Source organism: Camelina sativa, chromosome 16 (genome assembly GCF_030686135.1).
Source record: "Camelina sativa cultivar CO46 ecotype springtype chromosome 16, ASM3068613v1".
NCBI classification, from domain to species: Eukaryota; Viridiplantae; Streptophyta; class Magnoliopsida; order Brassicales; family Brassicaceae; genus Camelina; species Camelina sativa.
In genome coordinates, this window is record NC_141895.1 from 20,862,956 (window position 1) to 20,883,047 (window position 20,092).

The 20,092-nt window shown below is 34.6% G+C and overlaps 3 protein-coding genes and 3 pseudogenes across 6 annotated transcripts; 1 reads left to right on the forward strand and 5 right to left on the reverse strand.

Moving 5' to 3' along the window:
• Positions 1-466: 466 nt before the first annotated feature.
• LOC104750983 (putative F-box protein At1g71320 pseudogene) lies at positions 467-1,776 on the forward strand (annotated as a pseudogene).
• A 2,260-nt stretch (positions 1,777-4,036) lies between these two features.
• LOC104750984 (glycerophosphodiester phosphodiesterase GDPD4) lies at positions 4,037-6,048 on the reverse strand. Of its 3 annotated transcripts, none has more exons than XR_015584864.1 (8): positions 5,682-6,032; positions 5,501-5,598; positions 5,329-5,389; positions 5,148-5,228; positions 4,953-5,045; positions 4,709-4,809; positions 4,493-4,620; positions 4,037-4,403 (listed from the first exon to the last, which is right to left on the reverse strand). XR_015584864.1 is itself a non-coding variant. In XM_010472844.3 (8 exons), the coding sequence occupies exons 1-8, from the start codon at positions 5,946-5,948 to the stop codon at positions 4,235-4,237; spliced, it is 987 nt and encodes a 328-aa protein (XP_010471146.1). In that variant the 5' UTR covers positions 5,949-6,048; the 3' UTR covers positions 4,037-4,234. The 3 variants fall into 3 exon arrangements, 2 of the variants coding, with proteins under 2 accessions (XP_010471146.1, XP_019093747.1); XM_010472844.3 differs by having other exon boundaries at positions 4,709-4,798; positions 5,682-6,048; XM_019238202.2 differs by having other exon boundaries at positions 4,709-4,798; positions 5,329-5,393; positions 5,682-6,031.
• Positions 6,049-7,035: 987 nt separating this feature from the next.
• On the reverse strand, positions 7,036-10,375 carry LOC104750986 (uncharacterized). Its single transcript, XM_010472846.3, has 8 exons — positions 9,955-10,375; positions 9,678-9,789; positions 9,381-9,571; positions 9,205-9,299; positions 8,706-9,104; positions 8,333-8,441; positions 7,388-8,036; positions 7,036-7,279 (listed from the first exon to the last, which is right to left on the reverse strand). Exons 1-8 carry the CDS (start codon positions 10,087-10,089, stop codon positions 7,158-7,160), a joined length of 1,812 nt encoding a protein of 603 aa, XP_010471148.2. The 5' UTR covers positions 10,090-10,375; the 3' UTR covers positions 7,036-7,157.
• A 1,753-nt stretch (positions 10,376-12,128) lies between these two features.
• Positions 12,129-13,681, reverse strand: LOC104750987 (putative F-box protein At1g70970 pseudogene; annotated as a pseudogene). Its single transcript, XR_015583713.1, has one exon. The product of XR_015583713.1 is annotated as a putative F-box protein At1g70970 pseudogene (transcript).
• Positions 13,682-15,592: 1,911 nt separating this feature from the next.
• Positions 15,593-16,403, reverse strand: LOC104753776 (putative F-box protein At1g70960 pseudogene; annotated as a pseudogene).
• Positions 16,404-17,121: 718 nt separating this feature from the next.
• LOC104753778 (putative F-box protein At1g70970) lies at positions 17,122-18,810 on the reverse strand. The gene is made up of 2 exons (XM_019237787.2): positions 18,473-18,810; positions 17,122-18,143 (listed from the first exon to the last, which is right to left on the reverse strand). Exons 1-2 carry the CDS (start codon positions 18,695-18,697, stop codon positions 17,145-17,147), a joined length of 1,224 nt encoding a protein of 407 aa, XP_019093332.2. The 5' UTR covers positions 18,698-18,810; the 3' UTR covers positions 17,122-17,144.
• Positions 18,811-20,092: the final 1,282 nt, after the last annotated feature.

Here is a 20,092-nt window from a genome sequence, read left to right on the forward strand (position 1 = left end):
GCCAAGTCGACCAATAAGGAGAGAGTGAAACCTTAATTTATTGTATATAATTTATAGAATTTTTTAAAAAAAAAATCTATCAATGTTCAAATAAATAGACTAATATCAAAAAATAATTATTAGTGATTAATTGTTTTAAAAAAAATATATGAAAGCATATTTAATCATAAATTTTCTCATTTTATTCACATTATTTTTAGTAGTGATATATACATATATTAATCAACATGTAATTTCTTCATGAAATCAACATTTATTTTATAGCTTATATATACACAACTATTTATTTACTCTTTATCATTCTAAAATGAGTTAATTGTATTAAATCTTCTTTCCTACAATTAATTAATGTTAACTCTAAAGTTAATAATCCAAGATTATAACCATATTTTCATATATATATATATATATATATATATATATATATATATGTTCTAAACTATGTATTATCATCGTCCTAAAAAAAATGGAGGATAACAAACATAATAATCCTAAGACAACTATTATATCAGAGGATATAGTTGAAGAGATCTTTTACCATCTTCCAATAAAAGCACTCGTTACAGTCAAAGTCTTGTCGAAAAAATGGAAATCGATGATCGAATCAACGTATTTTTCCCACAAGCGGTTCGTTCGTACAGGATTACCAACCTCTAATATGAAACTTCTAGTTGTTAGTCAACAACTATCAGTCAAGTTTGATAAACAAGATTCAAACTCAACAACTTTGTGTTTGGATACTTTTTCTAGAGATGATGATCACAACAATGGAAAATATTGTCCTTCTTCTTCTAGTTACTACACTTTTCCCGATGATCCAGTCGACAAATGTAAAAAAAAACTATTCAAGTCTTGGGGTCTTGTGACGGATTGGTCTTGATTCGTATCTACGACGATTTTAGGTACATTTAACTTGATCAATCCGACGACTAAAGAACACATGACACTTTCTCCGGCATTTTCACAATGGCCATTTACTCTTAAAGTTAGATTAACCGCAACGCCCTATAGAACATGGAGAGAAGTTTCTCAACTAGTCTTGCTGAATTATGAAGGTGAATTAGTGAAGATGATCCCGAGTCTTACTGGATTTGGCAAAGATATTGTTACAAAATCATATAAGGTGATTTTGATATATCCAAGAGTTAAAAATTGTGATTGGGATTGTTTCAAGGCCAAGATCATACCCTTCGATAATGGTAAGCAAAGAGACACATGCTTTTATTGTTTAGATAATCATATATTCTGCAAAGAGCAATCATCAGTCTACGCAAACGGATCCCTCTTTTGGTTGACATTAGATAATACGTCGCACGAACTTTCAATGCTACTAGCTATGGATCTTCATACTAAAAAATTTCGATGGATATTGTTACCGAAGTGTTACTCCAATTATGCTACGCCTACTAGTATAGAAATGTGGAATCTCAATGATCGTTTGTGCCTATGAGATGTGCTAAACGGTTCAGATTTGGGCGTTTGGAGTTTAAAACAAGGATATCCTCCTGACGAGAAATGGGTGCAAATATATTCTATTAGTTTAACAAGTACACATGAAAAGTTTTGGATACTTGGTCTAGCGGCTGCCTATTTTCGAAGTGTTATAAAGAATCAATATCAATATTCGTTGGCTAGACAAAGAACAATTTTTTTTTCGCAGACAATGATTTCTTTTGCAAGTTTGATGCTTTGATGTTGTTTTGATTTTCACTTCGTCAAATCAAAACTGTTATGTTTTTAACAATATTATATATATAATTTAAATGTTTAGATTTATATTTTTATAAGTATATTGTCATTTCTATTTATTTGAGCTATTTATAAAACTGTTGTCACTTCTCTTTTCTTTCTAAGCTTTTACTTATGTTTTTGTCAAGGATATGTGATTTTTTTAAAACAATATATTATATTATACTAGATAAGGACCCGCCCGATGTGCACATCATTTATCTATCTCAAAGTAGCATGGTCCGGCAACCATTGAAACTAAAAACCCTTTGCCAACACTAGATCTTTTGATAGTAACTAATGTTAAATTTCATAATGTATTCGTGGAAGTAGTGTCTTTGACACATCATGATGTAGCCTCTATCTCCGAGCTCTTATGGATCTATCAAAAACGGTTTATGGTTTTCCAATCTATCTATCTATGTTTGTTGTAAGCTTGTGTTTTATTAGCCTATTTTATCCAACCATTAGGTGTATTTTTTTACACCTAAGTACATTGTATGTTACAAATATATTCTTTACTACCACCTAGGAAAATATCTATATGAACACATTAAGCCAGCTATTATATGTCTATTTATTTTCACTTTTGCATAATTTCTTTAATCACTAAAATTGTAGGTTCAAGAAACTTCTCGGATAAAAAATATATTAGATAGTATAGTAATCAATGATGTATCATCATATAACCAAAAATGGAGAGAACCTCGGCTCCGTCCTCCTCTCTTATGGAGAGAACCTTGCGTCCAACCTCCTCCACCACGAGGAGAACCTTGGCTCCACCTTCTTTCCTTGGGGAGATAACTCTACATGCGTCCAATCTACTCTACCATGGAAAGAACCCTGGCTCTGCCCTCATCATGTGTGGAGAGAACATCTTCACGTCTTTTAGCTATCTCAAAGTTGCATGCTCCGACAACCAAAGAAACTAAAAGCCACTTTCCAACGTCATAAAATCTTTTGATAGTAACTAATGTTAAATTTCTCAATGTATTCATCAAAGTGTCTCTGAGCTCCTATGGATCTATCAAAAACGGTTTATGTTTTTCCAATCTATTTATTTATCTATGTTTGTTGTAATCTTGTGTTTGATTAGCCTATTTTATATAACCATTAGGTTGATAATGTTCTAATCTTAATCTCCCTTTGGGATTGAATGAATGGTAATAATTATGTCTGCATTAAAAAAGGTCTATGACCAACCAATCAAGGTTGAGAAATTAAAAAAAAAATAATTTGACATAATTAAAGAAATAATAGAAAATTATAAGCACAGTAATATATGAATCTCAAATCAAAGATGAAAATATAAATTAAATAAAACAATCTAAAAATACTACACTAATATTTAAAATACAGTATTAGAAAAAGAAGACGCATATATTAATCTTACCTATTCCAAACTGAAAAAAATGAGAAATTAGGAGAAAGTTTAAGTTTTGGTTTAAAAAACATAAGGAAAATTTACCTTCCCATTAAAACTTTTTTACCATTAGAACAAAGTTTAAAGGCAGTGTTTTTGAATAAATTATTTGTTAGAAAAAAAATGTGAGACAGATCTATGTTTATATAGAATTTGAGTATTTACATTTTTTAGAATTAATAATTAATTGTACATTCTTCTTATTCCTTTTTCTATTTTTTTGTTAAATTAATAACTTAAAATTAAAAATAAGTAAATAATGTTATAATTTCGAATTTTATGAAATATTTAATCTCCTTCAAATTATTTTTTAAAAGACTGTTAAATTTTGTAATTTTTTTATAATTATCTTTTTATATTGTTAATATTGTTTAAACAGTTTTTTTTTTGTTTTTTTGTCATTATCTTAAATCTCTTCTATTAAATATTAACTTTTACATATGTCAAAATCTTAGATTAATAATTTGACATATGTCAAAATTTTATTAATGGCTAACTTTGAAAACTCAATTTTATATAATAAGATATTTGGATATACGTAGTTATGATGAATAAATACAATATTTTGAACCAGTTTTCACGATTGTCAAGACGAAAGTAGGGATAAAGAGACAATTATTTGAAGTGAAGAGTTAGTTCCAATTGACTAGGCAGCGGTTAGGTAAGGTTGGCTACACGGACATGAGCTTCACTAACATTTACCAAATCCACAGTGAAGTCATCTCCATCTATAGGTTCACCCAAGAGACCAGCTATCCAGCTCTCACCCACCCTATGCACTAGACTGAAAGGGAAACTAATATTTCAGTTTGCATATCCCTAGACTTGTGACAATCATTCTCTAAGCCAATGGGCTCTCTGACCTAAAGAATCTACACAACTCTAAACAGAATCTGAAACATCTACTACAATCATTAAGAATGCTTGAGTTTGATGAATCGCATCAAAACAGCTACTACAATATTTAAGAATGCCTGAGTTTGGTAAATCGTAGAAAAAAACTAAGTTGATTTCAGACTAACTATTGTGTCTTAACATGAAACTAATATCAGTTCTCTGCTGCTCGAACCAGAAATAGTTTTTTCATGTCCGTGTTGAAAAGCCTTCTTCAAGACACTCAGTTCTAAGATCTTCCATGAGACCTTGAAACATAGATGGATCGCTCGTAACAACAGCATTCACACTTAAGTTAAGCATCCTTTTCATAGAATCAGCATCATCCACAGTCCACGCATAAACATCTTTGTTTCTCCTGTTGATCAGATCACGCATGGTTGTAAACACATGGAAAATGATGGGTGGGTATGTTTTCAGTTGGAAACATCGGAACATATTGCTTACCGACGCACGACTCTGACTAATTCTTCATCGATCAAGGGATGATAGACTCCCACAACCCTAGCACCCTTCATTCTTAGCAGGTTGCTTCTCACCCCAGTTGAATGATCCACCATCACAATGTATCCCACCTGCCAGATAAAATTTAAGTACAGTCTCAAGTAATGAGCAAGAAACTGGCTCTCAACTTCTCAATTGAAATAACCATTTTCTACTTACTGTAGTATCTGGTGCTTGCTTGATTATGTCCCTAGCCAAAGTGTCACTTTTGGCCCATACGATGCAATTCTTGCACTGTGCGCTCTCAATCTAACAGAGGACTGAAGTCAGAACTCAGAAATACCACCATTAAATCAAAGTTACTCAAAGGTACTTATATAAGAATTCTACTTCTGTGTATACAAGGAGAGAGATGATTAAACAAAGCTCTTCAAGAGCTAATACGTGATAACTTAATACTTACAACAGAAAGAATGTCTTGTGCCAGTCCCTTTTCAAACATTGGCGGTCCAACTTTCGCATCAAGAATCACTTGCCGGACTGAACTTGATATCAACTATATGATTCAAGATGAAGGATCTCTAGTTACTGAGCAGCAATTACAAAGCAAATCACGACTAGATAGTGATAACGAGAGCTGCAAACGTTGATGCATTACCGTTAAAGCTTGTTCAAGGGTAGGAATCCTACGATTTCCCGAGGTGCCTTTAACAATCTCCGAGACATCGAGTTCCTTGATCTGCAAAAAGATCATGAAAGGTTTAAGAGAAATGGATACAAACGAGGTGACAAGCACAAACATCGCAAAAGCTGGTAAAGAAAGGGGAGAGATGAGAGACCTGTTTCATAGTCAGATCTCCCACTTGAACAGAAGAGTTACGAGCAATACGCTGCAGATCCCTGACTGTGCGTGTGATCAGAAGATGAATTAACTAACAACTCCGAAGAGAATCCAAACACAGAAATATCGAAATAAGAGAAGAGGATACAACAAGGATCAGAGCTTGTAACCTGTTGTGGAGAGCGAATAAAACACCATCGGAGGAACGGGAAACATCGACTTCGATGCAATCAACTCGAGAACGTATAGCGAGACTGTAAGCATCCATCTGCGAGAGAGAGAGAGAGAGTAGAGAGTAAGGTAGGTAGTAAGAGTGTGAAGAAGAAGAAGAGATCGAGAGAGTGTACGTACGGTGTTTGGGAAAGCGAGAGTGGAATCGCCGCCGTGAGCACATACAAGTGGAGGATGGTGAAGCCAATCGCACTTTTGCGCCACAATCTGACGAATTCGTCGGAGTTTGAAATGGAAGAAGAGAGGAGGGACTATAGTTAAGAAGACCACAGCGAATAGAAATATTCTCTTGACTTTTCTCGAATACAATGGCCTTAAGAAACGACGGCGGCGAGTTACTCCTCCGTCGAGTGGCCGTCTTCTCTGCCGCCATCCGAAGATCGCCATTAGCTGAAAAGACGAAGAAGGTTGTTTTACGAGCTAACGACGACGTTTAATGCAATCTGAAAGAAAACGAGAAGTTTACTAATTAATCGGGAAAATTACATTTTCAACTTTTGAAGTCTCGCTCAATAGCAATTTAAATTTGGAGAGAATTTCACTGACACTATAAACATAAAATGATTTTACTAACACTTTAAACATTAAAACTAACTTTCCTGTTTATACCTCCATAAAAAATGATAGAACAATAATATCCGTCAATGCAAAATAATTAAATTATGTTGATTAAATTTTAATTTTAATTAGTTTTATTTATATATATATAAAAAATTATGTTCATCTTCATCGTAGACAAAACTTTTTTACTACATTACTCTCCACTAGAATCTGATTCAAACCGATTGACTTCTCATGGAAACCAATGAATCTGTTAAATATGTTGTCGACTTCAATTTTACATTTGTCAAATGTTTTAACTTTACCTCTAATTTTTCACTATTTTGCTTTGATTCTTCTTCTATTGTGTTTTAATCACTCGTTTCAGAGATTTATCAATGACATAACTAATAAGTAACCATGATGAGAGTAGGGTTGGACGAGAATTTATGGTCAGACGGTGAATAGACGAAAATATATAGTTTTTTTTTGTTTTTGTTTTATTTTTTATTAATCGTAATAAATAATTAAATTAAATTTTAATAAATTTAATTAAATAAGTATTTGAATCAACCTAACATAATTTAACTATTTCACGTTAATGGATATTATTGTTTTGTCATCTTTTATGGCGGTGCAAACAGAAAAGTTAGTTTGAAGGTTTAAAGTGTTAGTGAAATTATTTTAAAGGTTTATAATGTTAGTGAAATTATCTTGAGGTTTAAAGTGCTACTCAATGACACTTTGAAAGTTAAAAATATAATTTTCCCCTAATTAATCACCATCGACCATCAAACTTGCCTTCTTTTGAGGATATAGATTTCTTCTTTTTTAATGTGACATTTTGTTAGATATAAATTATGTTCCTCCTATAAATTATTTTCAGTTTACAAATTTTTGTAAATTTATATATGAAAACTTTGATCAACAAGGATTAAAAAAAAAACATTATTGTTCTCATTCATATCTTAAGAGTCAGTGAGTCAGTAATGTAAAGTGTAAACCCATAAAATAAAATTAGAAGTTTAAACACAAAAAAGAACAGAAAAAAAAAAATCACTTCCTAGTCTTATCAAGAACTTCAATGAATCTCTTTGGAACTCCATAGTGTTCCACCATGTATCTCGCAAGATTATCAATCACACCTCCTTGAATCAGAACCTCGTACCCTTTCTTACCTGAAAGCAACACACACAACAAAACAATCATCTCTCAAATTGTTACTTATCATTTACAAAGATGATGAGATGAACAAAACAAAAAGGATATAGATTTTTTACTCGTACCTGGAAGTTCTCCAACTGAAGTACTGCAAGCAAACTTCTTCTGCAGTTCTGATCCAAACAAGTCTGGGTCTATCAAGAACGTCTCCATCCCTGTGACCTTGGTCACTTTTTTGTTACCTTGTCTTCGTTCTGTCATTATCTGAACCGGCTTTATAGCTCCTTTACGAACCACAGGTTCACCGCCTCCTCTCATCACTACGTGATGAGGCTGCATTCTACCTACAAACGTCGACCCAACATCTTTTTTGTGAATCTCTGACGGATATGCTGATCCCTTTTTGATAGCTCCTTTGAACAATGAATCGCATAGTATCGCATCCAATACTACCATTGTCTTGTTTGTTGGCTTTACCAGATTTTCTTTCTCGATGTATCTAAACACAACATCAGTGGCTTCGGAAGCTGTGTACAGATTTCCTTTGTCTTCCCCAACTGATGCAAATATTGCACTGTTGTGTATGCTAGGTTTATAGACCTCTATGATTTCAAGCATTTTCTCTGACTGAGGTTGCGCTGTGGAGCGCTCTCCAGGAGACTCAGAGATTTCAGCTTTCTTCTTCTCTGGCTTGAAGGATTTGTAATCTGGGTGGCTGCGGTTGACTGAAATCAATATAATCTCCTTCTTATGCTTGTCTTCTTTAACAGATATCTGCGCATATATTTCAAAGATTGTGACAGAGTGTAGTTGCCAATCAAGACACCAAAGCAAATCAACTAGCAATTATGCTTATATCAGGGAAAATGTAAATGTACCAATGTGTTACAGACTTTGAAGGAGATACAGTTTACAACACTTGCTACTAATAGTTTCCTAAATTAATAAGCCTGCTAGTTTTTGCAGTTAATCATCTACAAATAACATCTACTAACAGTCCTGTTATATCAAAACATAAAATCAAGCAAAAAGAAATACCATAAGACAAGAGAAATTAGTAAGAAACTGACCATTCCAGTAGACGCTTTAGACTGCAGCCACTTTGACAGCTTTTTATGGGAAGACTTCTTAATGTCAAGTGTGAGACCAGATGGCCTACAAGGTAATACATGATTTGCCCTGCACCACTCACAGGAAAACATATGTAAGCCAAACGTAGAAAGGAGAATAAAACAGACAATTCCAAATGTTTAGCTTGTCATATACGGAGTCAAGAGTAACACAAACACGAACGGAGCATCAGAGCATAATACAAACAACCCAATCATAGTCAAAGCCAACAAGGTAAAGCGGGATAGCATACATCAGTAGGTACAATACCAACCCAATTCCAGAATATAGTTGGCTTTCCATATAACAAAAATATCTGAATAGTGCTCTTACCATAGAGTACTTCCTGGGATGGGAAGGTCCTTCTCCTTTAGAGTTGTATGCAATGCTTGCAAAAGGCATTGGTCAAGAAGGGCATCTACCTCCTCAGGGGAGAGAATATTCTGCTTGTCGGCATTTGCTTCATTAGCAGAAACGTCATCTGTCAAGTTCATCTCATTCATGCTCCCAACCAAATGTTCTTCAGTATCATTCTTTGCATCCGTAACAGAGGTTGAAGGCCCAATATTGTTAACATCACCAGATTCATCTTCAATCTCTGTGCTTGTCTGTGGACCAGCTGAAGAGTCTGAGATTTCTTCAACTGAACCAGAAGCAAGGTACGATGGATCCTCCATGACAACATTCTCCATAAAACCAGCATTTGGAACATAGTGCCCCTCAGCTGATTCCCTGTGAAACACATCTGCCGCATGTAAAAAAACTAAATTCTTTCAAAGATAACAAAAAAAAGAAGAGGAAAAAAGCAAGCTGTTGCCAGCATCTCATGTACCAAAGGAAGTCACGGTAATAATGAGTAATCCGTAAAGCCTTCCCTCGCAAACCTGCTTTAAGGGCTTCTTCACTACTCATTGTGGTACACCCAACCTTCAAAAACATCACTCAAGACACAAACTTCAGTGTCGTTAAGAAAACTTATATCGGTTAGCAAAATATAAAGAGACTTACCGCAATAGGTGCAGGATTTCCAGGAACTTGGACAGCCCATATTTCTCCGGCAGAGAAAGAGGGAAAGCCTTGGGAAGGGATCCATATACCTGGGAACATCAAATCTGCACCGCCTAAAACATACCGTGAAACCTCACCTCCTTTCAACATAAAGGAAGGTAACATTTCAGGAGCCTCCCAGAGAGCAAAAACTGCAACAGAGTAAAAAACAAAATACAGCTAAATCAGATTGAACTATCCCACTCATCACATGTCCAGGTGTTTGATGAATCAGTACAATTTCTGCAAAGTGCAAACCTGTGGGGAATATCTCAGTTCCTCTTCCATCGATATCAAAAAACATGGGACATCCACCTTCGATACTATACACATGGACTCGATTCTGAAACTTGGAAAGAGTTATCTCGACCTAGACAGAAACAATCAATGGCTAAAGTAAGCAAACAGCGAAACGAATCAAATCATAGCACAATCCGATAGAGAATCAATCAGATGACACGAATCAAACAGTCCAAGTAATCTACCCAGGCAACAACGATACCAAAACTAAGGGGAAAAAGAAGAAAAATCAGACCTTGGGAGGAAGGATTGCGTCGAGGAGTTCATCGGTTAGAAGGGGAAGCCTATTTCGTACAGTGCGGCGGAGTTTTTTCCGGTCAGCGCCGGAGAGACGCTGGTGAGACTTTGCCTCCACGGCCTTCTTGAACATTCTGGTTCGCCTGTAGTGTCGCTTTACCACCGCGTGACTCGAACCAAAACCAGACCACCACCAGTGTCGTCGTTTTGGTCTCTCTTAACCCCTCCTACTTTATGTTTTCGGTTATGATTTCGCTTCTAAGCCGGCCACGTGTCTCTTGCATTGTAATTTCATCAAACCGGTTCAACAAATCGGTCCAGAATTGTATTATTTTCCCTTTTGGAGCGCAAACAAATCGGCCGCGCAAATTGAACCGACTTTTCGCGACATTTGGCGACGCCCTGGGCATTCTGAGTTCACGTTTTGGGTTTTCGGGTTTAGGCATATAGAACCCATTCGAGTCTTTTGTACTTACGGGTCAGATTTGAATGTTATCCGTTCGGATTCGGGTTTTTCGGGTATACCCGAACTCAAACAAATCATAAACAAAAAAACATATGTATATATATAAATATTAAATGTTTCACGTACTAGGTTTGATTCCCCTAAATGCATTTTTACATTTAATTCGGACTAGTTTGGGTTTTATTTTCGGGTTTGAATAAATATCTAAACCCAATCGGGTATCCGAACCTCAGTACCAAACCCGATCGGGTTTTACACAAAACTCTAGTTCGGTTCAAGTTCGGATTTGGGATTCAAGTTCAGATAATTTGCCCACGGCTAATTGGCGTGAAGCATCAATTTTTTATAATTAGGGCAAAAACCCAATCATAACGTGAAGAATGTTGCTATTATGGTCGCCCGCACTCAGTGAAACTGCATAGATCGCCGCATCAATCTCGTTCTTTGTTTATGATTTGTGATTATTCTCTTCTATAGCAAAACTTAGATGAGAAAGTGATACCAAAACAATGGTTGCAGAAAATGTCATAAAAATGTGCTTGTCGCTAGTGGCTTGTTGGTAGCATTTTAAGCATGGGTCAGTGCTTGTGACTACGAGCTCGACTGATCGAGTACACTTACCAAACCAAAATAAAAGAAAATGTCATGAAAAGGATTTTTCTCTCCATTTTTTTTAATACTTTGACTACTTAATTGGGTTTTTTATGAGAATACTTTGACTACATTAATGTTATTTTTAGTATCATTGTACTAATTAATGAGAAAAACCTTTTTTTTTTTTGTCTCTCATGAGACAATAACTTATTAGTTATCAGCATAATTTACATCTTTCGACGTTTTACATCGATCACACATATGGTTCGTTTTAAGGCATTTCAGTTTATGAAATTATATATGTAATAAGTTGAATTAAAAAAACAAAGCGTAGTAATCATGGTTAGAAAATTGGCTTCAATTCCTTCAATATTTGCATTCAAGGCTTCCTTAGTAAATTAACTATTTGTATTTGAATGAATACAAAAGTAAATATATAACTAGATTAATTTACAATAAAACGTAACCATGCTGAGATTTGTTTAGAGAGCATTTAGTTTCATACTTTCACTAATTAGAAACTAAAACTCTTATGGGACATCGTAATTATGAAGAAATCGCCCTCCACTACATTTCGAATTAGAAACATTCATTTAGGAATTAGGACACGTGTTGTATGATCAACTAGCAGAAGATGACAATATATATCTTTTGTTACTGACTATTCTAATTTAGTGAAGATTAGCAATGCATTAATTACGGTTGAAGAAATTCCCAAAGAATAAAAAGTTACTTTTTTAAAAAAGATTTCCATTTATCTTACACGTTTTAGTAGTTTGGTTCTTCGAACACAATTAACAAGTTCATAACTTTTTTTTAAAGGCTTTCACTTTAAAAAAAGTTTATTAGTAGTTTGGTTTCCACGTATACGTATACAAACTTACTTGCCAATTCTTTTAATTTTTTTTATTCATAAATGCATGAGAAATTTCACACCCAAAAGTTGAATAACTCTGTTTTATGAATGGGCTTTCAAGCTTAAGAAACAGAGTATTGAAACATCAGTACTTTTTTTTTTTGAACTAAAAAAGAGTCATATCTGAACTTTGAACGAACATTATTCTTTAGCACAAATAAACATTAACACAACATTAACACGACAAATAGAATTATTGTTTAGAAAAATAGTTATAAAATATCTGAACTGAAAGAACATTATTATTTTAGCATAATTAAAGGTCAACACGACAATAGGTATTAAAACGAACAATCCCAATAAGACCTATCACTAGAGGAACACCATTATTATTTATTTATTTAGCATACGTAAAGAAATTAGCGACAATAGGACTTTGAGAGAGGGAACAACCAACGAGTCTTTGATCATAATCAGCGGACCAATTCTTGTTCTTCACATAAGGTAAAGGCTATCAACGTGATCCAAGAAGGTTCGAACAGTTTTGTCATTGCCAACCACTCCTTGAATCTCAAACCTTCTGAAACTCTCTTGTATTGTAATACAACACACAGTAGTCAGGGCCGCCACGTTTGGTAGAGTATTGTGCAAAAACAAGTTCGTTTTCTCCAATGGTACCTTGGAAATAAAATTCCTTCGCTCCAACAGCTTCTTCCCAGTGAAGAATCTTTATGGGGGTTCTCTCCCATTGTTGCGTACTCTCATCCAAAACAATTATATGAAAAACTTTAGTCCCATTCGGTTCATCATTCACAGTTTCATTGTCCAAGTTCGGTTCATCATTCACATCTTCTTTGTCAAAGTCAGAGTCATTAACTAAGGCAATTTTCTCTTTGTAAAACACAAATCTCCAATTTGTATAATCAGAATCATAATCAGGATACCTAATGACGGCAAACTCTTCAGACCTCACATTGAAGCTCATGAGCACTAATTTGTCACTATTGGACTGAGATTCATCGGGTTGAAGTCGATAAGCTCCATAGTACAAAACCCCTCCTTTACATATTCCTTCAAGTTGTAGTGAAACACATGCATGTTTATGTGGACATGTGATCGATCTCCAAGATTCTTCTTGACCGGGCTCCACCGTCAAGACTAGATATTCCAAAGCTCCACCTAATGGTTCATGGGACTTCAACTGCGTGAGGCATAACACCTTGAATACATTTGTAGCTTCAGCGTATCCGAGAAAACTTGTTATGTAAGAATCTTCAGGCGCTTGGATCTCCGGTAAAGTATGAAACATTCTCGTACCCGGATTGCAAATCGCAAGCTTAGTTTTTAACCTAAGACAGATCAAACCTCGGATGGGCTGAGAAACACCATATTTTGAATGTAGAGAAATACGCAACTGTTGTTGTCCAGAAGACAACAATGGTTCCTCCTCTTGGTAAACAGAGTAAAACAACACCTCAGTGTAAAGTGGTTCGGTTGTTAAGGTTTGCTCTTTATAAATAGTGTCAAACCACAACATCGTAGGTTCGGGTGGCTGTGATGTATCACGTTGGACCATGAACATCACTCGAGGCCTTGTCATCGATCGGCTCAAGTAATCAACATTGAATTTCGTAGAGCGGATCATGGATGCCCATTTCTTCGAGACAAGGAGGAACTTCACCAAGGACTTCAGAGGCAACCGTGACAGAATATTCATTTGATGATCTTCAGTAAGTGACTCGAAATTTGATTTCTCCATTCTTGTTTTTTTCTTTCTTTGTATTTGTAATGATATTTTGTGCTTTGAGATATAGAGAGACTAAACACACATCGGTGGTATTTATAACAGAGTAGTCTCATAGTTTGTTACCAACGTTGTAACTTGTGAGTGCGGTGATGATTACTTGTTGAGTCGTAAAAACGCGTACATCCTTATTTACATATCATGATGAAATGTTTTACATCTAAAAAAAAAACGAAAGTAGAATGTTTAGCTCCACACGTTAACAACTTACTAAAATAATTGGCCAATTAGCGTAGAGACTACTAAATACCATGCATGAAAAGTGATAATTTGCTTTCATCTTACACGTTTTAGTAGTAATTTAGTTCTAATTCCAATACATTGATAACAAGTTAACATTTGTCTAAAGGTTTTCGCTTTAATTCTGTTTTGATTCTGTTTTGTCTTTTGAGAAGGACGATTACTAGACTAACACAGAGATTTGGTGTAGCCAAGCCAAGCGTGACTTGCAAGGTTTTCTTTCATCGTAAAAATCTAGTCGATCGTCAATGCACAAAAATAATTTCAGATATAGAATTTAACTTCTTCTTAAAAGTTTTCACTTTTCACTTTTATTCTTTGTACACAATTGTTAAAAGAAAGGTTTTCACGTATACGCATAAGATACTTACTTGACAATCCTTTTAAATTCCTTTATTTATTTTTAATCAGGTTACTCGTTGAGGATTGTTTGGGTTTATGTTAGGATTTAAAATTGAAATAAAAATGACGTAATGTTATTTACTCATAAGTATGATATTATATAGAGATGATTTGTTATATAAAAAAACAAAAGGTAAACTATTATTCTTGGTAAAAGAATTTCACAGAGAGTTACAAAGCTCAGCCAAAGAGTAAAAGAATAATAAACAAAAGCAGATGGTAAAAATTGATCGCAACAAAAAGCAATGTCATGATTAAAAATCCAAATCTTTAGCTATTTTATGTCATATACCAGCACCACCAACCATTTTCGGTTCTCCAAAGCCTTGTCTAAGAGAAACTCTTATGACCACCCCGGTTTGTTATTGAGGCTGAGGTCGTGTGAGTCATGGTCCTGATAGTGCGACTTTAGATGGTTCGGTCTTATTAAAAAACGTTACTTTAGAGTAGACTAATAAGGTCGGTGGCTGTTACTCTTTTGGCGTTTATAAGATAGAAATATAGCTGGAAATCTTATTTTAAACCGAACCGAAATAACCGAACCGAACCAAACCGATATTTTTGGTGTTCGGTTCGGTTTCGGTCATGATGGCTGAACCGATCAGTACAATTTTATTTTCAAAAAAACCGAAATATTTCGGTTATTTCGGTTAACTGAAAACTTTTTTTATTTGTTTTTAAACTTTTTTTATTATTTTTTATTTTTTAGGAAAAAATCTAACAAAACCGACATTTATACCTAAAATAACCGAATCACCTGGAAAAACCGAAACTGAAAAAACCGAAATATTTGAAATAAAACCGAAAAAACCGAGATTATCTCTAAATAACCGAAAAATCTGATTTTTTCATGTTTTTAATCAAATTTCGGTTAATTTCGGTTTTGAAACTTTAAAACCAAATTAACCGAGAAATCAAAATAACCGAACCGAAATATATTTTGGTTCAATTCGGTAAATTTTTAAAACTAAAAAAAAAACTGAAAACCAAATTAACCGAACCGAATTCACCGAAATAACCAAAGTCCGAGCACTAGTTTTTTCTTCTAGCAACGTTTTGTTCTACGAATCAAATGTTACTTTCTATAGTGGAAAAGAATATTACACTATTATACTAAAGAAATTTTCCCTTTCTCTGTATTATAATACACCACAAATTTTTGTGCCTCTAACCAACGGTATGGTGCGAAAAACAAGTTCTCTTGTTCCAATGGTAACATCCAATGCCATCGTCGTCCCATATATCGACAATTCCACTTTTTAACACAGAGTCATCTACCAAGGCAATTCCCCATTGTAATTCACCAATTTCCAACGATGATCATTAACTGTAGAGGTTTCGCCTCTGTCATGTACTTCAATGATAGTGAAATCTTCAGTACTCACGTTGAATCTCATTACCAGATATTTGTCACTATTGGGCTGAGCTACATAGTGCAAGAAACCTCCTTTGAATAGTCTTTGAGTAACTGGTGAATGATCATGGTTACTTGTGATCCGTCTCCAAGAAGAGTCTTCAACCGATCCCTTTGTCACCGTGTATACATGAAACTCCTTAGTTCGCCTACCATCTCCGAACTGTGTAATACATAACACCTTGAGTACATCCGTAGATTCATCGTATCCGAAAAAACATCTTATGGATGCTCCGTTAGGCCTTTGGATCTGAGGTAAACGCCGAAACTTTTTCGCACTTGGGTTGCAAATCACAACATTAGTACCACCTCGAAGACAGATCAAACCTCGGATGGGTTGAGAAACTTCATCAAGTGGTACTTCTGCTTCGTTGGTGCGTATCTGTTGTTGACCAGACGACAACAATGGTTCCTCCTCTTGGTAAACAGAGTGAAACAAGGCTTCGGCTTTGTTTCGCTGGATTCTTACATCATGGGCGACGAACAACACTCGAGGCCTTGTCATCGACCGGTGCAAGTAAAGATCTTTGAATGCTTTTGTGCGGATTAAAGATGCATATTTCTTCTAGACGCATATGCATCATGAATGTCACCAATGATTTCAGAGGCAACCGTGACATGATTTTCATTTGTACATCTTGAGGAAGTGCTTCGAAGTTTAAATTCTCCATTTTTTTTTTGTTCTTCTCTAATGTATGTATTATGTGTTCTAGGAAAAAAAACACAGATGTGATTTATAAAGAAATCTCAGGCTTTGTTACCAACGTTATGACTTTAGAATTTAGTGTAACTTGTTGAGTCTTGTAACACACATAAATCTTTAATCTAACTTTATTAAATTTCATGCTTGAATCTTATAACGAAAGGAGAAATCATATGTTCCATATGTTAAAAACTTACTATAACTCACATTTAATTATTTGTAACTGCATTCATGATCTTTAACAAAAAAAAAACTTCATATGCATGAGAATAAAGATGCGGATTCCAATTTAATTCTGTTCAATTCACATCTAGAAAAAATAGAAGAAATTTCATGAATGCATGATAAATTTCACATGAATGCATGCATCAGAAGTTTCACACCCAAAAGTTGAATAACTCTGTTTTATAAAGAGGCTCACATAGCTTGAGGAACAGAGTATAGAAGAAACGTTATTAATTATATATCTGGAACTGTGAACAAACATTATTATTTAGCATAAATAAAGTTAACACGTCAATAGAAATGAAAAGGAACTAAACCAAAAAAAAAAAAAAGATGAAAAGGAACAATCCCAATAAGACTAGTACTACTAGAGAGACAACATTATTTTCTAGCATAAGTAAAGATTAACGACAATAGCTAGGACTTGAGAGACAGAGCAACCAACGGGTTTGTGATAATCATTTGTGGACCAAATCGTTGTTCTTCACATAAGGAAAAGACTATCAACATGATCCAAGAACGTTTGAACAACATCATAGTCGCCAACCACTCTTCCATTTCCAATATTAAACATTCTGATAATTTTTGTGACTGTATCGTAATACAACACAAAGAGATCACGGCCGTAACGGTTATGGTAATGTGCGAAAACAAGTTTTCCTGTTCCAATGGTACCTCTGAAATGAAGTTCCATATCTCCAACGTTTTGTTCCCAACAATGAATCTTGATGCGCTCTCCCCGCCATTTCCGTGCGGTTTCATCCAAAACAAATATCTGAAAAACTTTAGTCCCATCCGGTTCATTCACAACATCATTGTCAAAGTCAGAGTTATCCACTAAGGCAATGTTCCCATCATAAATCACAAAATTCCAACGGCTATGAGCAGATCCATCAGGAAATTCAATGACGGTACTAAACTGTTCAGACCTAACATTGAAGCTCATGACGACCAGAGATTTGTCAATACTAAACCTGGCTCCATAGTACAAAACCCCTTCTTTCCATAGTCCTTCAATAGCTGGTGAATGATCATACTTACATGTGATCCTTCTCCAAGGTTCTTCATCTTCAACCGATCCCACCGTCAAGACATGATATTCCTTAGTTTCTTGACCTGACATCATCAAGCTTGTCCTACATAACACCTTGAATACATTCGTAGCTTCATCGTATCCGAGAAAACTTTTTATCCAAGCATTTTCATGTGCTTGGATCTCTGGTAACTTCCGTAACTTTTTCGCACCCGGATTGAAAATCGCAAACTTAGTTCCTAACTGAAGACAGATCAAACCTCGGATGGGCTGAGAAAAATGACAAGCCATTATATCAATAGGAATACGCAATTGTTGTTGACCAGACGACAACAATGGTTTCTCCTCTTGATAAACAGAGTGAAACAACACCTCAGTGTCAGGTGATACGGGTATAAGTCTTCCCTCTTGATAAACAGAGTTCAACCACGACATATCAAGTTCAGGTGGCTGCAGAGCCGTGCCTATGGGCAATAAAAAAGGCATTTGCCTCAAGCCCCCACCATTCTTTCATATATTTTTTGTGTTTGTGAAATCATAATCAGTTTGCTATCAAATATTTAAGAAAAGAATTAAGTAAGAACTTAGATTATGAGAATTTGGTGAAAACATTATTTAAATACAAGGAAAAAGACTATATCTTAGTTTTTAAAGATTATTGTTTTGTTTTCAATAATTTCTATGTTTTAAAATGATTTTTACATTTATTTTATTTACATTTTTTTTTAAAAAAAACTTTCAATTTCAATTTCGCCTTAAGCCCCCGTAAATCTGGGCACGGCACTGGGTGGCTGTGATGTATATCGTTCGATCATGAACATCAGTCGAGGCCTTGTCATCGATCGGCTCAAGTAGATTTTTCGAAATTGTTCCCCAAGGATAATAGATGCCCATTTCTTCGAGACGATGAGGAACTTCACCAAGGATTTCAGAGGCAACCATGACAGAATCTGCATTAGTAGATCTTCATGAAGTGATTCGAAATCGAAACTTGAACTGTCCATTCTTGTTTTGTTGTCTAATGATATTATGTATGTGTTTTGAGATATAAAGACTTAAACACGCTGCAGATGTGATATTTATAAGAGAATCTCTGAGTTTGTTGTTACTGAAACGCTGTGACTTGTGACTGGGTGGTCACTTGTTGGGTCGTATAACGCGTATAACATCTTTACTTTATATTTCATCCTTAATTGACATCTAAACCCAAAAAAGAAGAAATGTTTATTACACACGCTAAAAGCTTACTAAAATTAGCATAGAGTTGATTGGATTGTTACATATTTTCTTTCATAGTTTCATCGTACACGTTTTTAATAGTTTAATTATTCCAATACAATTGAATCATACGTCAAAATATCTCAGAGTTTGTTACTGAAACGTTGTGACATGTGACTGGGTGGTCACTTGTTGGGTCGTATAACATCTACTTTATATTTCATCCTTAATTTACATTTAAACCCAAAAGGAGAAATGTTTAATTAACACGCTAAAAGCTGACTAAAATTAGCATCGAGTTTATTGAATAACAGAATGTGAAATCTTCTCTTTTTCATCGTACACGTTTTTGACAGTTTAATTATTCGAATACAATTGAATCACACGTCAAAATATCGATAACACCTTCACCTCTTTATCAAAAAAAAAAAAGTTTTTCAGTGCACAATTTCAAAATAAAAAAAGATGTCACACGTCAATACTTACTAATTTATATGACTAAAGTAACAGAGATATTTGGTGGCAAATAACGTGACTTCGAAGGTTTTCTTTCATGGTACGCATCTAGTCGTCAATGCACAAAATCAATTCAATTCAAATATACATTAGTAACACGTTTTCACTTATAAAAAGTTTTCAGTTTTCACTCTAATATTTTGTAACCAATTCTTTCAAATTTCTTGATTTATTTTTTTATCCGGTTACTCGCTGAGGATTGTTTGGCATATGTTAGGATTTAAAAATGATGTAATGTTATTATTATAAAGTATACTATTCAGACTCAAGAGTGTTATTTATTGGTTATAGTAACGTCACATGATTACAAAATTCAGCCAAACAGTAAAAGAACAATACACAAAAGCAGAGAATAAAGATTGATCGCTTAAATGTATCATAAACAGTCTTTAGTGAAACTGTGCAAGCAAATATGGATTAGTTCCTCCTCTGTTAAATAATTACGTTTTACAACTCTTTGGTTGAGTGAAGCTAACCCAAAATGTTGAATAAACTCTGTTTCATCAAAAGGCTCCCACGGCGTAAGAAACATTATTGTTTAGCATAGATAAAGATTAAGGACAATAGAAATGAAAACTAACAATACCAATAAATTCTGATATTATGTGTTTTAGACAAATTGTGGTTATGATCAAAGAAGACAGAAGTGGTATATATTTATAGAA

Excerpts from the sequence above, each read along its gene's own strand:
- LOC104750984 (XM_010472844.3), bottom strand. The coding sequence starts at position 5,948 with ATGGCGATCTTCGGATGGCGGCAGAGAAGACGGCCACTCGACGGAGGA. Across the intron at positions 5,390-5,500 it reads TTATTCGCTCTCCACAACAG|GGATCTGCAGCGTATTGCTC; the intron begins GTTACAAGCTCT and ends ACGCACAGTCAG. Across the intron at positions 4,404-4,492 it reads TTAGTCAGAGTCGTGCGTCG|GAGAAACAAAGATGTTTATG; the intron begins GTAAGCAATATG and ends TCTGATCAACAG.
- LOC104750986 (XM_010472846.3), bottom strand. The coding sequence starts at position 10,089 with ATGTTCAAGAAGGCCGTGGAGGCAAAGTCTCACCAGCGTCTCTCCGGC. Across the intron at positions 9,105-9,204 it reads TATTACCGTGACTTCCTTTG|GGAATCAGCTGAGGGGCACT; the intron begins GTACATGAGATG and ends TGTGTTTCACAG. Across the intron at positions 8,037-8,332 it reads CTAAAGCGTCTACTGGAATG|ATATCTGTTAAAGAAGACAA; the intron begins GTCAGTTTCTTA and ends ATATATGCGCAG.
- LOC104753778 (XM_019237787.2), bottom strand. The coding sequence starts at position 18,697 with ATGGACAGTTCAAGTTTCGATTTCGAATCACTTCATGAAGATCTACTA. Across the intron at positions 18,144-18,472 it reads CATCACAGCCACCCAGTGCC|CCACCTGAACTTGATATGTC; the intron begins GTGCCCAGATTT and ends ACGGCTCTGCAG.